The sequence below is a fragment of the Leptopilina heterotoma genome, unplaced genomic scaffold (genome assembly GCF_015476425.1).
Source record: "Leptopilina heterotoma isolate Lh14 unplaced genomic scaffold, ASM1547642v1 Lhet_455, whole genome shotgun sequence".
NCBI lineage: Eukaryota > Metazoa > Arthropoda > Insecta > Hymenoptera > Figitidae > Leptopilina > Leptopilina heterotoma.
In genome coordinates this window covers 539,605-557,462 of record NW_025111089.1, presented here as the reverse complement: position 1 = coordinate 557,462, position 17,858 = coordinate 539,605, and the positions used below count along the sequence as shown (strand labels likewise).

The following is a 17,858-nucleotide window of genomic DNA, read 5'->3' as shown; positions in this document are numbered from 1 at the left end:
AAATATATTTTCATCCAAAATGTTTCAGTAAACTGTCGGAAATGACAGAAAAAATTCAAAATTAGTAAATTGCGAATATCTCCGAATCTAGAACCGACAAAGTGGTCCCTTTTCATGTGGACGTCCACATATAAGGAATATCTGTTTGTTGTCGATAAACCGGTTGTACTCAGAGAGGTTTTCTACAGTTTCCCTCTTCTCTGGCGAGAAAACCCATTGACGGGTGGTCCAGGCGTAATGCGAGTACTCCTAATAAAGTCGGCTGTAGACGCAAAATTAGGTTAATATATATATAGAAAATTTCTAAAGTAGAATGGTTATGCTTAATCCAAAAAAGTATTTCTCGGGGACTCTTGTCGAAGTGCGTAAGGCCAATAGGGCAGGAGTATAAACAATAAAAAAAAAAAAAAAAAAAAAAAAATAGTACACCTTTATAATGATAAAGCAAATATATTTTCATCCAAAATGTTTCAGTAAACTGTCGGAAATGACAGAAAAAATTCAAAATTAGTAAATTGCGAATATCTCCGAATCTAGAACCGACAAAGTGGTCCCTTTTCATGTGGACGTCCACATATAAGGAATATCTGTTTGTTGTGAAGGTAATATTGTATTTTTAATCATAAAAAAACGATTATTTAGTTTTTGAGACATAAAGTTGTGAAAATGTGATTTCTCTAAGATATACTAATGATATAAATTTAATTTTTTTAAACCTAATTAAATAAAAATATTAAAATTTTCATTTAAAATGTTAAAAATTAATACCTCTGAATATTCTGAAGAATATTGAGCAGAATTATCTATCTCATCATTCAATTCTGTCATAATTGCTTCTATTTTTTCTCTGGTTATTTCTGATGTTATTTGAGATTCTTCATTTTTAGAAAAATTAACAAGGAGTTCCTATAATTGTTAAAAGATTGTAATTAGTTTATCAAACCTTATTTTAAAACTTAATTATTAACCAGTAATTATTATTTCTTATTAGAATCAATTATATTGTATTTACTTTAAATAGAGAAATAAACAGTAAATTTTTTAAACCTCGTTATTATCCTGGAGAGTTGAATTTTCAGCATTATTTATACCATTGTCCTCAAAAATTTTAATTTCCTAAAAATAAATGATAATAAAATAAGTAATAAATAAATAAGAAAACCTGAATAAGACAATTATTTACTAGAAATTCAAATTTTTAAGAAACTGACATACCGAGTCCATGATAACTTGGGTCTCAAATACTTGAAGATCATTGTTATCTTCAGTAATTTTCCTTTTCTGGCGTATATTAAAATCTTGAATGTCGTTGTTATCTTCAGTAGCTTTCTCTTTCTGACATACATCATCACTTTCCTAAGAATTTGTACAAAATTGTTTTAAATTGTTTGTTATACAAAATTTTTAAATTGTTAACGTTAAAATGAATGAATTAAATTTTTTATTTAATTTAATTACTAAGTGAAATATTTATTTATTTAAATATAAAAAATTTCATATCTCTTTTAAATTTCTTTTAATTATATTATTTTGCATATAACTTATATTTTTTTAGTAAAATATCACAATGCACTTAATATTAGATTGGAGAGAAAAAAATAAAGAAAAAGTTCAAAGCGCTAGAAAATTAAAAAATGCATTGAATTTTTTGTTTTAATACATATCTAGACTTACTTCCTGTTTACGTCGTTTTAAACTACGATATTTTGTACTCGCTGGTATTGGATCCATAGAATTTGGTTGAAGATATTTAAAATATTTTCGATTCATATTTAGAACTATGTTGGTAATACTGGAAATCCTTCGTAAAACACAGTGTGAATAACACTCTTACGGCACTGGTTGCGAATTAATTGCAATTCATTTTTATTATAAGTTTATATATTTCGAAATTTCAAAATTAAAAATGTGGCATTTGATATATATACAGCAATAAAACGTTATTTTCAAATTGTTTTTTCTCTTAATTAGCCATAATGAAAACACTTGTAAAATATAATGATATATTCAAAAATTTGTAATGATTGTTTTTTAAATTATGCAAATTCAGAAATATTGTTAAAGTTTAGATTTATTTTCTCAAAATAACTGTTGCTATGGTAACTCAAGATTTTACAACTGTTTGTTAAAGATTATTCTTATATTCGTTTGTTATGATACAATATCAGGTTAATTAATATGACGTTTATTGTCTCACATTAAAGAGAATAAAAAATGGCAAATAAACAGGAAAGTGCTGAAACTAGCAGATCAACTAAGGTTACACATGCTCTAGTTCGCTATTTAGACGATGATTTTGTGACAGAAGTGGGTCAAATCATACCTAACAAATCAAAGTGGTCCCTCAGTTCTCCGATTTTTGTAAAACTTTAAGAAATTGTAAAGGAATACATGCAAATAAAAATTCCAAAAAAGATTTTCGAAAATTTTAAAAGTTTGGTTGTTCAGGGTTTTCAAATTTTTTTTTTAAAATTTTGAAAACGCAATATCTCAGAGACATATGGATGGATTTTAATGATTTTTTCAGGGATTACTTATTATTTAGAAACAATTAAAATGAAAAAAATTGCAAAAAAATTTTTTTTTTAAATAAAAAATTTAAAAAATATTGTTTAAACAAATTTTTTGTTTATAAGCGTATCTTTAATTTTTTTCTAATAGCGATATTTTGATTCCTTAGGATTTCACGAGTATTTTGACATAAAGAAATCGATGGAGACTCTTAAACTTTCGGAAATATTGTATTTTTTGTCTTTGCGCGCAGGGCCAAAAAGCGCACTGAAGCAAAGGCTCTGTGTACAAGGTAAGGGTCAAAATTACCTAATACTCGCGTAAATTTCAAACGAATTGAATTCCTTCTTTTTTAAATCAATTAATAACATTTTATTAATAAACAAATAATAAATGAATAATATTTAAATAATAAATAGTTAAATAAGAAATGAAACTCGTAAATTTCAATCGTATTGAATTCTTTCTTTTTTAAATCAATTAGTAATATTTTATGAATAAATAAATAAATAATAAGTTATTAATAAATAAACAAATAATTTGTCTGCGTAAAATAAAATAAACAAGTTAATGTAAATTAAAAAACAGTTCCTAGTAGATTATTTGACTACTTTTTAATCAGTCTGATTTGTTCAACAAGTCCTTCATTAAATTAAAAAACCTGTTTTAATCATCAAAAAGTAGTTAAAATAAATCAGATAAATAGAAAAATAAAAAAGTAATATTTAATGGAATAGTAACATTTTATTCGTTTACATAAAGCGAAGACCTAGTTCGCGAATCGAGTAATTCTTTATATGAAGAGCGCGCATGCGTAGACTCGACTCGGATAACTTCGTTCAGTCTCGTAACGCGACTGCGCGTCTGGAAGAGTGGATTTGTCAAAGAGGGGGTCTAAGAGTCTCATTTTTAAATCAGAATTCGTTCGAGCTGCCTCTATGTTTGTAACAAGTGATAATTGTAGAACTAGGTGTTTTTAATAGTCTTTTTCGTAGTTAAAAAGAAATTATAAATTTAAACCTAAGAAAAAAATTAAAAAGAAACGCAAAGAAACTTATTTACATTTACTTAAACCTAAAAAAACAGAAAACTCAAATCAAACAAACAAACCTTAAACCACAAAAATGACACTGAAAAACATGCAATAAAACCTGGAACTATGAAAAAGACTATTAAAAAGACCTAGTTCTACAATTATCACTTGCTACAAACATTGAGGGTGCTCGAACAAATGCTGATTTAGAAATAAGACTCTTAGACCCCCTCTTTGACAAATCCACTCTTCCAGACGCGCAGTCGCGTTACGAGACTGAACGAAGTTATCCGAGTCGAGTCTACACATGCGCGCTCTTCATATAAAGAATTACTCGAATCGCGAACTAGGTCTTCGCTTTATGTAAACGAATAAAATGTTACTATTCCATTAAATATTACTTTTTTATTTTTCTATTTATCTGATTTATTTTAACTACTTTTTGATGATTAAAACAGGTTTTTTAATTTAATAAAGGACTTGTTGAACAAATCAGACTGATTAAAAAGTAGTCAAATAATTATTTAAATAAAATTTACTTATTAATTTTTAAATCACAGTATTTCCCAAGAGTCTAACATAACCTCACTTTCTATTGACTAAGAAAATTAATGTATACGATAATGTTTTAAATCCAAAAAATATTATGGAACACCAACATTAAAGAAGAAATTTCAACAAATTTTGACTTTTGAATTTCAACAAGTTTTTGAATGTGGTCAGTATACGAATATTGACCAATTTACCATTTAAAAACTTAAAATGACGATATCTCAATGAGAAATAAAGATTTTTTCAAGTTTCAAAAGGCCTTTTTAAGGGAAAGAAAAGTACTTTCAGATGCCGCAAATAACTTTTAGGAAAAAAATTTTCTCTTGATTGTACAGGACTTCAAAAATGCCCAAAAAACGTGTTTTTGACACTTTTAGGTTAGAATATCTCAAAAACCTGACGTGATAGGGCAATTCTGAGTTCAGATTCGGATACAGCACGTCAAAAACCTCCGGAAAAGTATTGTCCGGTTCTTGGTTCTGAGATTGGCCAAAATTTTGTCGGCCTGTGTTATTTAATCAAAATTTAAAAGCCAGCAGCTCCAGGCGATCGCATTAATAATAATTAATAATAATAGTAATAATAATTATAATATAAAAATTTATATAAAGTGATAAAATTTTACGTTTTAAGAAATTGTGATCTAATCTAATCTAATCTAATATAATCTGACACCGAGATCGAGCTGGATTTTCCTCAAGAGGGGAAAGTAAGCACCTAGGTTATAGAACCCATTGTACCAAACTCCAGTTCGCTCGTTTGTAGCAACTTCTTAGAGTCCTGTTCTTCTCCAGAAGTCCAGTATCTCTTCTATCGATAGGTTGCTCACCTGCTTAGGGTCAATAATTGCTTGACCCCAGCTAGATAGCCTGATCCTAGCTAACGCTGGGCATTCAGATAATATGTGAGTCGAAGTTTCGTTACTTTCCCCACACAGTCTGCACATAGGTGAAACTTGTCTGCCTATTTTATGCTGATGGTAGTTCAATAGTCCATGACCCGTAAGTAGACGAACTGCGGTTCTAACTCTGATCTTATCGAGTTTTAGGAGATCGCTCGCTCGCCTCCTGTTGAGTGCTAACCCCAACAGAGTTTTCGCTTGCCTTCCCACCCCAACGCTCGCCCAATTCTTCTCATGTTCCTTTTCACCCCATCTTTCTATGGCTCCCTTAACCAAGCATGGCATTATTGCCACTGCTGGTTCAGGACCTATAAATTTCGTCTCGGAACCGGTTTTCGCCAAGACGTCTACTCTTTCATTACCCTTGATTCCCGAGTGTCCCGGTACCCAAATCAATGAAAGTCTATTTACTGAACCCAACTCATCTAGTACGCTGCGGCATTCCCAGACGAGTTTTGATTTTATTGTGGGATTTTTCAGAGCCCCTAAGGCCGCTTGACTATCCACACAAATACTAATCCTCTTGCCCTTTGTTCCATTTCGGATAGATATTTGGGCGCAAGTTAAAATCGCACAGACCTCTGCCTGCCAGACTGTGGCATATTGTCCTAATGACTCAGCCACTTTAATGCGGCCAGTTTTCCGATAAATTCCGAAGCCTGCACCGCAGTCCATCTTGGAGCCATCTGTATACCAGACTTCGTCCCCAAGTGGAAAACCTTTCTTCCAGTCTATTCTGGAAGGTGTAATGACCTTAAAGCGGGGTTTAAATTTCACCCTCTTGATCATTCTATCTTGCACCATACTTAATTCTGGTATTGATAGAATTGAGCGTGGAAGCTTGGTGTGTAAACCACCAACCCTCCACCTTCCCTGCGCAGTTAACCTGCTGATAGTAAGAGCCGCCTTTTTCACCGCGGCAATATGCAGAGGTACCTCGGCAAGCATGAATCCCAACGCAGCTGTTGGCGTGGTCCCCATTGCCCCCGTAATACCCCTGAAAATCATTGCCTGCAGTTGGCCTAGTTTCTCTTTAACTGTTATCAGTTGAGTCCTAGACCACCAGACAACCACCGCGTGAAGAAACCTTGGTTTTAAGATCATCTGATAGAGCCAGTTGACCATATTAGGCCTTAGTCCCCACGATGACCCTATCGCCCTTCTACACGCCCAAAACGCGGTACAAAACCTGCCATACTGATATTCGAAATGTTCCCTCCAAACCAGTTTTTTATCCAGTATTACTCCCAGATACTTAGCCGATTCAGAAAAGGAAATCTCTTTTCCATAAAATATCGGTTTTTTCAAACTCGGTACCTTATATTTTCTTGTGAAAACTACTATGTTCGTTTTCTCCGGGTTTACAGAAAGTCCAGTCAGATTGCACCAATCCCTGACAATCTTAAGTGCACGTTCCGTAAGTTCTAAGAGGGTCTCGATTGCGTGCCCTCTTATAAGGAAATCATCCGCATAACTTTGCGTATAATAACCCTGGCTATTGAGGTTCCTAATTAACTCATCTGCCACCAAGCACCACAATAAAGGAGAAAGGACTCCACCCTGTGGGCACCCTTTTGAGACCAGGCCTGTTAACTTAGCCTCACCATATTCCGCTTCCAGGGCCCTTTCTCGAAGCATGCTGTCGATCCACTTAACTAGCGGCTCGGGCACACCTCGCATCCTGGCTGCCCTACAAATGGCTTTACTAGAAGTGTTAGGGAAGGCACCTTCGATATCAAGAAAGGTGCCAACCGCATAACCCCCGCTGCTAATTTGTCCCTCTATTCTGCCTACTGCCGAATGGAGGGCTGTTTCTACTGAGAAGCCTGCTCTATATGCATGCTGTCCCTGATGCAGGGGAAAATCTCTAAGACATTCCTGTCTAATAAAATTATCCACCAGTTTCTCTAATCTCTTTACACTTTTACTTCACTCATTTTCACTCGTACTTGACATTCTTATAACCTTCACCTTACTTTTAATTCACTTTCTCTACATCAACACTTCATACTTACTTCACTCTTAATTCACTGTAACATCACCGTCAACTCAACTTTCCTTACACTCATGCTTCACATTCACTTCAATTACACTTTTCTTCATTCTCACCTCACTTCATTTACGCTTTAAATTCAGTTTACTCTCACTTTATTGCCACTGTACTCTTGTTACACGTTTACTTCACTACATCTACACCTTTTATTCGCTTCACTTTTACCTCCATTTCACCACCCTCACATTTCACTCTCACTAGAATCCTTCTTCACCATTACTTCATCATTGTCGATGCGATTTTTACAAAAAGTGTCAATGGAAAAATCTATACGATTTTTTTAATATTTTATATTTAATTCTTAAATTTAAACTTTTTCATATAAAATACCTAAAGACATTGAATAATTTCGAATATAGGTTTTTGCGACATTGAAATATTTGAGTTTTGCAACTGGACTTTAGGTTGGTTCCAGAATGGACTCGACGCAGACGCGACGCGTCCCCATTTGATTATTTATTTATTTAACAATAATCGAGTTCCTAGGGCTGAAAGCCCTCTAAGGAACAAATACATAAATATAAAAATTTAATTCGGCAGATAACAAAAAATATATTATATTTCGAATGGTATTTAATGTAGTAACAAGAACGATTATAATATTGATTATTTCTGAAATATTTAGCTATAACAAAAGAATTTTACATAATCTAAATCACAAAAAAAACAATTTTACCAATATGTTATATTAAACAAGTTATTATTACATTTCATTAAGAAATCAAAAAACATTTTTTTAAATATGAATTGACTCGACGCATCTCTAATATTAGCTGGTATTTTATTCTAAAGCCTAACACTTCTAACTATAAAAGTCTTTTGCATCTTACAGTTACGATGAGAAGGTATTTTTAAAACCGATTTTCTTTCGCGGAGTTTACCATTAATCATTTCTTTAGTATTCTTGAATTCAAGGAAATCATAAAGATACCTAGGGATTTTATTATTAATAATAGAGTAAAGTAAATTTCCCATGAAATATTGTCTCCTAGTTGCAACATTTAATAGACCAGCTTTTACCCTGAAATTTGAAATATGCTCACTTTTGGGTAGATTATAAACAAATCGTATGCAAGCATTTAAAGATCTGTCCAGTTTAGAATTTAAGTCAACCGTAATATCATCATAAACTGGGCAGCAATAGTCAAAAAATGGGAGAATAAGTGATTTGACAAGTAAAAGTCTAGTTTCAGTTGGGAGTGAGTCCTTGCTTCTATTAAGTTGCTGTAATATCATGTATGTATTACGAGTAATGTTACCAACATGTTCCTTCCATGATAGATTAGAGTTTAACATTAATCCTAAATCCTTAACTGTTTCTTTAAAAACAATAGGGTTCTCTCCTACCATAAGAGGGGGAAAAGTTGCAGTTGAAGAATTAATGGATGATTTTATAAGCATGGCATGAGTCTTATCAGAGTTGAGACCAAGTCCATTCTCGCTTGCCCACTGTACAACATAATTGATATCGATTTGTATCTTTTTTAACAAGTCTGGGAGCAACGACAATGGACCAGATAAATAAAACTTAAAATCATCAGCATACTTATGATATTTACAATATTTTAATCCATTCCCCAAGTCTGAGATAAACAAATTCAAAAGCAACGATGAGAGTGAAGCACCCTGTGGAACACCGCATTTAACATTGTCCCACTCAGAGAAGTTACCACACCCATCAACCACCCTCTGAAATCTAAAACTCAGATAAGACTCGAACCATTTACAGACTGATTTAGATAATTTAAAAGAATACAACTTATTAGTTAGCAAACTATGATTCACAGAAGGAAATGCCTTTGAAAAATCGAAAAACACTACGACAGTGACCTGTTTTGAGTCCATAGCGAGTTCAATATCAGTTAAGAATTTTAATGAAGCAGTACATGTACTATGTTTAGAGCGAAAGCCCGATTGCAGAGGCTCTAATAAATCATTGGATGTTAAAAACTCTGTTAACTGCTTGCATACTATTTTTTCAAAAGGCTTAGACATAGTACATACCAAGGAAATAGGTCTATAGTCAGTAAGTGATTTTGGACTTTGAACTTTAGGTATTGGACGAACATCGCTCATTTTCCATATATCTGGAAATATTCCTGTTTGAAGGGAATAATTGTATATATGTATCAGAACAGGAAAGATGACTGGAAGAGTCAACCCAATCATCTCAACGGATATACAATCAGGGCCCATCGCCTTAGATTTAATAGAAGCAAGAGTTTTAAGAAAGATTTCTGGAGAGATATCGGAAAAAAAGAATTTATTATCATCAAAAATATTAATATTATTTGAAACATGTGCAGCAGAGAGGGAGCAGGGCACCTTAGAGTTTGTATAGGAGAAAACATTTAGAAATTCATGCACTTGAAAATTAATACCAGTTACTTTTTTCTTATCAGAAATTAGATTGAGTTTTCGCAACACGTGCCAAACATTTTGAGAGTTATTAGTATTTTTTATTACGTTATAATTATATTTATTATATGCATCCCTAATTTTAGTTTGGACTAAATTGCGAATTTTCTTAAATTTCACCCGATCGACAATATCCCCACCTCTTATAAATCTTCTGCGGAGTCTATTTCTATCTTTTATCAATTTTCTTATTTCATCAGTCATCCAAGGTGAATATCTTTTTTTAAAAGCAGGAAAATGAAAAGGTGCAAACCTATCAAAGGCAGAAGTTATATAAGAAGTAAGGTTAAAAACCTTACGGTTAATATCCGGTTCAGAGTATATGTCTGTCCAATTATATGTCAGTATATGAGATATAAATTCTGCCTTAGGAATAGTTTTCAAATTCCGAATAAAGTAAGAGAATAAAGTTAGAGAAAGTTAGAGAATAAAGTTAGTTATCATTGGGACGCGTCGCGTCTTCGTTGCGTTTTGCCTCATTCTGGAACCAACCTTATATGAGAGCAGACATGTGAAGTTCTGTGTAAAAATCACATCCACTTTGACATCCCCCCATCATGTTTCAAAAACTTGCAGAAACCAATTACATCTTCTTGAATTGTTACGTATTTTTTTTTATATGTTTAGAATATGTGTGATAGGGTGTTTTCGACTCAACTTCAAATAAAAAACTTTACCTGCTGGGAGATTGGGAGCTGGAGGTTCCTTGTGTTTACTTTCACTTGTCATCTTCCAGTTCCATTACTAAATCTAAAGTAAAATCATAATTGTCATTATTATAAAATGTATTAAGAATCAGAAAAAGGCTAAGATAGATTTTGAGAAAATGAGAGAAACTAAGAGATCAAGAGAGCCTCATAAAAATTCGCAAAGATTGGGAAAGACTAAGAGGGATTGGAAACTGGAAATATCGCTAAGATTTCTGCACGGATAGATCCCGAGTCGAAATTTAAGCCCTACTTTAAGTCTTTCATTTTGAGAACTAAAGGAGGCTCTAATTCGAATCGGTAGACCCTACATTTGTTCTCCTACACCCTACATTTTAAAGTTCCGTACGGGGTTTTGGAACAAAGGTTCCGGTAAAGTTTCTTGTACAGGAACTTTTGTAGTTTTGTAAACTGCAGGTACTTAAGTGTTGAGGATCCTGTAAGGAACCTGGGGTTAAATTCTACACGGTTCCCTCAATTAATTTATTTATATCTTTAACTCCTGCGCATATGAAGTCTATGTATCTCAAATGTTGCTTAACATATAAAAATTTAAAAAGTTTTTGAGCAGGATCCTGCAAGTGTTTCTGTACAGGAACCTTTGATATCGAGGTTCTTGCATCGGAATCTGCACAGGAACCCTGTCCCAAAACCCCCTACGGGATCCGGTCGAGATCCTGTACAGGACGGATACGGGATTCTGCACAAGATCCCGAGAGGATCCTTTAAGGATCCTGTATGGGGATTTTACGCTGGGCTGAAAGAGTTTTGTAACATTATGATGTATTTGATAATTTTAGTAGCAGATAATTTTAATATTAATTTGAATAACCTTTATCGACAAGCATCTTCAAATCATTATTTGTCCCTCTCACACAAACTGTCAAGAATTCATCAATTTTTTGTTGGATTGTAGCAGGATCATTGGAGAGCAAAGCTTTTCTGATGACTGACCAGCCGTTCAAAATTATTTTTTCGAATTGTTTCTCTTCAGGAGTTAACTTCTGGGAAGGAGAATGGAGACTGGACAGATTGATGTGGTTTTGGTAAACCTGGCCAGTCAGTTTTGTTAGATTGTCTGGAAATAGGAAGACGTTTAAAAAGGATATTAAATATTTCGAAAATGGAGATGGAAGTACCAAGAGCAAAAAAAGTGTAAATTATGTGTCTAATCTTTTGCAGTACATATTTGTGGTTTTAATTAAATTTTAAGATACTTGTCCCTAATGGAGACTACCTGCAGATTACACGGAAAAAACTGTATAGTTGGGATATTGAAAAATACGTTGTATTCATTTTTGTCAACTAATTGATTCGATTTGTGATGAATTTGATTTGTGAACAGCATTTCGAAGAACCCCTTAAGATCAAATCTGATAATTTTGAATTTAAAGAAGAAACGCTAATATTGATTCGTAACTTACGCCCCCAAAAACCTATGATTAGTTTTATTGTAATCGAGCACTTTTAGTAATTTTTCATCCACCAAATTGGTTCCCCCTCTTTTGAATTTAGAAAATCCACTTCTGCAATCTTGGTTAGCACCGCCATATGCCATATATAGCAAATTTTGCGGTAATTAAATACTTTTAGTAACTTTCGTCTGCTATAATAGATTCGCCATATTGAATTAGGAAATTTTTTTTAGATATTTATATTTAGCCCGGTATTTAGCGGAGAATTGTTTACAATTCAGCTTGCTGCACTTTTCTGTCCATGGTAAAATGTTATTAAAATTGTTTTAAAAACATTGTATATAGTAAGAAAAGTTGTTCGTGAAAAAGATGATAACACAGCCACACAAAAAAAATAAAAAGTTCTGATCTGGGGGTCTCACTATGTAGACTTTATGTTTTTTGGGACGCTGAATCCGAATCCGAGGTCCATTTAACCCCATCAGATCAGGATTTTGACATAACCTCAAAAAACCAATATGGCGGACATGTTTTTAAAAAGTTCATCGGATTCGCTTGAAATTCGTTACTCGGGGGTTTTTTGGGGTCGCTGATTACGAATTTGAAGTCTGATTTAAAAAATTAAAAATGGCGGATCCAATATGTCAGACACGTTTTTGAAAATTTCATCGGATTAGCTTAAAACTCGTTACTCGGGGGTTTTTGGGGTCGCTGATTACGAATTTGAAGTCAGATTTCAAAAATTCAAAATGTCGGATACTTTTTTGAAAAATTTATCGGATTCGCTTAAAACTCGTTACTCGGGGGTTTTAGTATCGCTGATTACGAATTTAAAGTCAGATTTCAAAAATTCAAAATGGCGGATCAAATATGTCGGACACGTTTTTGAAAAATTCATCGGATTCGCTTGAAACTCGTTACTCGGAGGTTTTTTGGGTCGCTGATTACGAATTAAAAGTCAATTTCAAAAATTCAAAATGGTGCATCTAATAAACCGCCGATACTGGGGTTCCGAGTCCCTGCATCGTAGCACGTTTTCTACGTGTGTCTCCCGTGACGGCATCAAAGCCATTACCCAGGGTCTTAGCCGGATAGCGGACAAACTCTGTTGCCCACCGTCACCTCGTGGAGGTGCCCTGGATGCAGGCACACGTAAGATATAAAGTAATTCCGTGTGAATTGAATCACTCAAGTTCTTAATTCCTTAAAAGAACACATTTATTGGATGCACCTTTTTGAATTTTTAAAATTGACTTCAAATTCGTAATGAGCGACCCAAAAAACCCCCCAGTAACGAGTTTCAAGCGAATCTGATGAATTTTTCAAAAACGTGTCCGTCATATTAGATCCGCCGTTTTGAATTTTTGAAATCTGACTTCAAATTCGTAATCAGCGACCCCAAAAACCCCCGAGTAACGAATTTCAAGCGAATCCGATGATATTTTCAAAAATGTGTCCGCCATATTGGTTTTTTGAGGTTATGTCAAAATCCTGATCTGATGGGGTTAAATGGACCTCGGATTCGGATTCAGCGTCCCAAAAAACATAAAGTCTACATAGTGAGACCCCCAGATCAGAACTTTTTATTTTTTTTGTGTGGCTGTGTAATTTATGTTAACAACTTGTTCCAAACGGTTAACTTATATTTATACAATGGTGTATTTAAACATCTTTTATGTAATATTGACAATAGAGGTGTAATAAAGTCGTTTAATGTTTATTTATAAATATAATAATACTTTTATAATTACCTAAGAAATGGACTGGAGAAGATTTTTTACCAACAAATTTTACTAGCTCTTTATTAAACCGCTCCAGAATATTATTTGTTCGGTGCATGCTCTCATACACCAAAAAATCCTCTGGATGGACTTTGTGGATCCACTGCTTGTCAAAGTAGTCTACAAATCCTTCAACTTTCAGCTTTAACCCAGAATCAGCACTTCTTGTTTCATATAGAAACTCATTAGTAAGCCTCTCGTACGTTTGAGAAATTTCGAGCGCAGGAAGAAGAGACAATAATTTAAGCTTTGCCACGTAATTTCTCAGCTTCAAACTATCCTTTTCCAAAGTCGATATTCCCAGTCTATCCTCGTTTCTTGTAATAGCCTGCAGCAAGATTTTGCAAAAGAAAACATTAAAAAAACTGTCACTCCACTCATACACCTCTTTCCCTGTCACCTCACTCCTAGTCGATTCAGTCTTATTACACTTCTTTTTCACTGCAACCACGCTTCACTCTCACTTCGAGTCTCACTCGCAAGTGCATTTCACTCCCACTCCACTATCATTACAATCTCACTACACTCTTTCTTCACTTTCACTGACACCTCAGTTTTATTACACTTCTTTTTCACTGCAAACACGCCTCACTCTCACTTTAAGACCGTTTCACTTCCACTCCACTATCATTACAATCTCATTACACTCTTTCTTCACTTTCACTGACACCTCAGTTTTATTACACTTCTTTTCCACTGCAAACACGCCTCACTCTCACTCGCAAGTGCTTTTTACTCCCACTTCACTATCAATTTACCTTCACGATAATCTGTAGTTTCTCATTACCCTCAAATCAATTTCTAGTTACTTTTACCACACTGAAACTATTTTCGATCCCAATTATCTCTCACAATCATTTACTCTTGTTTTTTATATTTACTTTTACGCTGTGAAATCTACAGCCCTGGTGATCAATCCTTAATATGTCGAGAGTACAGCATTGTATTGCACTTCTGATTTTGACGTCATTAATGCGTACATTATTGGGACGAACTGTGGAGAAGAAAGATATTCAATTAAGATGTAAACGCAAGATGAACCTTACAGGAGAACAAACTATTGTGGATAAAATTTGGTCAACTGAACCTCCCGTGCAGAAATTAAAATGTGGGCCTGATAGAGTACTGGACAGTTTTCCCGATCTCTGGTGTGGCTTTGGGTAGAGAAACTGACCAGTGCCCGACTTGTGTGCGACGCTGTTCCCGACCAATGCCCTACTTAGGGAAAAACTGGTCAGACCCTCGCCAGTTTTTCTTAAAATTGCCCTATTTTGTAAGGTTAATTTTATTCAAAAGAAATTACAATAAAATTACTGTAATTAAAAATATTATTATATTAGAAACATAATGAACATATTCATTATATATACAACATATTTATACATAAGATAATGAGGTATTATAGTGATTTTGACTAATTTAAAAGTGAAAATGATAAAAATAATATAATTTCAAGAATAGAAACACTTAAAAAATTTTTAAAAATATAATTTTTGGTTTTATGATTAATTCATTTTTTTTTTTGGAGTTTGTCGCTCCTTTTTGCCTCCTTAATTTTATAATATTAATGAAGGTTATAATTTTTTTTAAATGTATAAGTAATAATTAATATTTATTTAATAAATATTTTATTGAAATTTATTAATTATGTTTAAAAAATAGTTATTAAATATTGAAGGTATTAAATTTAACAATCTCTTCAAATCATTTTCTCACTTTAAGCTAATATAATATAAAATAATAATTATTATTAAAATAATATAGTATATATACAAACCAAATGATAAATTCATCCTATAAATTAATAATTATTAAAATTCATTGTATAATTTATTAATAATTGTTAATTAATTATTATTTTTTAAATTCATAATTTTTATTTTTAAATAAATGAATAATAATTAATTATTTAATAACTATTATTATTCGTTATTTATAATTTAGTTGTTTTTATTAATAAATAAACTTTATTATAATATTGTACTAAAAGAAAAAAAAATTATATGTATTTTCGTTTTTTAAATATATTACCATAATTATTTTATAAAGTGTTTTAAAAGAACACGCTTTTTTAACTTAAATAACTGTTTTAAAAAAGTTAATTTTAAAAAATTAAATTTATTTACATGCTTTTAAAACGAGGAAAACTGTCGAGGCCCTGATCAGAGCCCTATTTCATATCTAGTGAACACCGCATTTAGAGTTTTGGCCAGAATTTCTGGTCAAACCCATAAGATAAAAAAATTCTTAAACATGTAGTATAATTACTCCGTTTAATTAATTTCTTCAATTGTTTATAATTTTATTATGGGAACTAATTTAAAAAACTTAATTCATTTACACTTTATTTAAACAAGGAAAACTGTCGAGGCCCTGATCAGTACCCTATCTAAAATCTAATGAACACCCTACCATGGGTTCTGGCTAGGAATTCTAGTCAAACCCCTTAAATAAAAAAATTATTAAATAACTAAAATAATGATTGCCTTTCATTGTTAATAGCTTCTACAACAAAAAGGAATTCTAAAAACTTTATTAAAAAAAATGTTAATAGGGAAAACTGTCGAGGCCCTGACCAGAACCCTGTTTTAAATAGGGCAAAGTGGGGCATTTTCTGCACGAGCTACTCTATCCTAATCAGTATAGGTGTACCTACCATGCCAAAAGATTCAACACCAAACGTCAGTAACTGGAATACTCCATAAAGGTGTGGGATGCACTGGAACGTCCCATCCATAAAGGCGTAACGTGCCATTTTTGCCTCCTCTGAAATTTTTTTGGGGTACAAAATAACCACAGGAAGAGAATTAACATCCCGTTTGTCTACGACGTTAAACGAGACCTTCTTATAAATTTTCGTTCCCTCTTTTTCTCCCTCAACAGCTAAATTAAAAGAAAGACGTTTTTTCCAGGCTTCACTATTTAAGGTAAAGGCCAATTTGCAGATGTCATTTGCGATTGGAGGTGCCTCTCCCTTTGCCCACCTAGCCATTGTACACTTTTTGGAATCATAAGTGACATTTTTTACATCTGGATGCCTGCATAATCCAAAAGTTAAAATTGTAATTTAACTTTAATACTTTTAAATAAGAAATAAATAGAATACGAAATAATTTGAATTTGTTCAATCACCCTCTTATTGCCTCATCGTAAGCTAAACGATGATCACTAACAGTTGTCAGTGATTGTGCATGGAGTTCAGCCAAAAATTCACCTTCCGTGATTTTCTCTTTACAATCTTTGCAATGAGGCCTTTTTGGTTTGAAATTTTTATTATCAATTTTGTCCTCCTTTCCAGTTCCATAATAGCGCCCAGTTCCAGGGCAGCCTACAGGAGTCCTGCTGTCAGAGCATGTGACGTATCTAATTTTTTAAAATATAATTAGAATACAAGGAAGAGTTGATTTAAAATTTAGTAAATTCGAATAAATGAATTAGAAGAGGAAAAGAATTAAAAAAGCAGTGGATAAAAATTAATTTTGAAAAATACAATTAGGATTGGATTTAATGTAGGAATTATTTTATATTTAGAAAAAGTAGAACAATCATTCATGCGATTCTATTTTCCTGGAGATGAAAAACAGATTTCCATTTTTTTATATAAAGTAGCTTTAAACATAATTTTATTTTAAATAATAAAGAAACTGAACCCGTGTGAAAAAGGCCCCATCAAGCCCACATGACGTGAGGGCCCCCGGAAAGGGCCGACGAGGGCTGATCCATGAGGGCAAATCCTTGAGGGCCCGCATGGATCGCCCACAATATTGACTAGCAAAAATTTCTAAGTCCAATGAAAAATTTTTTTTAAAACAAAAAATTAATGTTTATAATGATTTTAAACAATAAAAAATACTTTTTTAACAAATATTTAATATTACTTTTTGAAAAATATAAAACTCACATGAGGGCAAATCCTTGAGGGCCCACGTGAGGGGACCGCATGGATCGCCCACATCATTGACTAGCAAAAATTATTATGAAAAATTATTCGAAAACAACAATAACTTCTTTTTTAAATAAATATTAAATCATTATTTTTCCATAGAAATTAGGATTTATTTTAAGTTTTTTGAAATTATTTTTATTATTTAAATTCAATTATTTTTAATAGTCCACAATGCCTTTAATATCAAATTATTATCTCAAATTTTAACTAACGGAATCCAGTGAAACTACTACCTAAAAAAGGCATGAATTGAAGGCACGGGGAAAAGCCTTGTTTTTTTTCTTTCCGTATAAGAATCCATCCTTAAACCGCACACTGAGTGTGCAACACCTGGGGACTCTACTGTGTGTTCTCCAAGCTAAAATAGGATATTATCTTTTATGAAAATTATTTACTGTAGCTCAGTACATCTATTTTAAAGAAAAATAGGTTTCACAATAATTTATTTAATCTTAATATCTACAAAAAAATTTCTTAAACTACTGAAATTACCTTAAACCGATAACTGGGCGTCAGCCACATAGAAATTTTTTGCCGTCAA

The 17,858-nt window shown here is 32.8% G+C and overlaps 2 protein-coding genes across 2 annotated transcripts; both read right to left on the bottom strand.

Annotated features, from left to right (window-relative positions):
- Positions 1-533: 533 nt before the first annotated feature.
- LOC122507255 lies at positions 534-1,818 on the bottom strand. The gene is made up of 5 exons (XM_043619872.1): positions 1,675-1,818; positions 1,216-1,356; positions 1,048-1,116; positions 769-906; positions 534-587 (listed from the first exon to the last, which is right to left on the bottom strand). Exons 1-5 carry the CDS (start codon positions 1,768-1,770, stop codon positions 534-536), a joined length of 498 nt encoding a protein of 165 aa, XP_043475807.1. The 5' UTR covers positions 1,771-1,818.
- A 3,050-nt stretch (positions 1,819-4,868) lies between these two features.
- Positions 4,869-17,313, bottom strand: LOC122507254. The gene is made up of 5 exons (XM_043619871.1): positions 17,273-17,313; positions 16,504-16,734; positions 16,028-16,409; positions 13,385-13,699; positions 4,869-6,845 (listed from the first exon to the last, which is right to left on the bottom strand). The coding sequence occupies exons 1-5, from the start codon at positions 17,311-17,313 to the stop codon at positions 4,869-4,871; spliced, it is 2,946 nt and encodes a 981-aa protein (XP_043475806.1).
- Positions 17,314-17,858: the final 545 nt, after the last annotated feature.

Coding starts and splice junctions, on each gene's coding strand:
- LOC122507255 (XM_043619872.1), bottom strand. CDS start 1,770: ATGAATCGAAAATATTTTAAATATCTTCAACCAAATTCTATGGATCCA. Junction 1,357..1,674: donor TAAAACGACGTAAACAGGAA/GTAAGTCTAGAT, acceptor ACAAATTCTTAG/GAAAGTGATGATGTATGTCA. Junction 588..768: donor ATTCTTCAGAATATTCAGAG/GTATTAATTTTT, acceptor CACAACAAACAG/ATATTCCTTATATGTGGACG.
- LOC122507254 (XM_043619871.1), bottom strand. CDS start 17,313: ATGCGGTCCCCTCACGTGGGCCCTCAAGGATTTGCCCTCAT. Junction 16,735..17,272: donor CCTCAAGGATTTGCCCTCAT/GTGAGTTTTATA, acceptor TTAAAAAATTAG/ATACGTCACATGCTCTGACA. Junction 6,846..13,384: donor AGCGGTTTAATAAAGAGCTA/GTAAAATTTGTT, acceptor CCCCTGCATCAG/GGACAGCATGCATATAGAGC.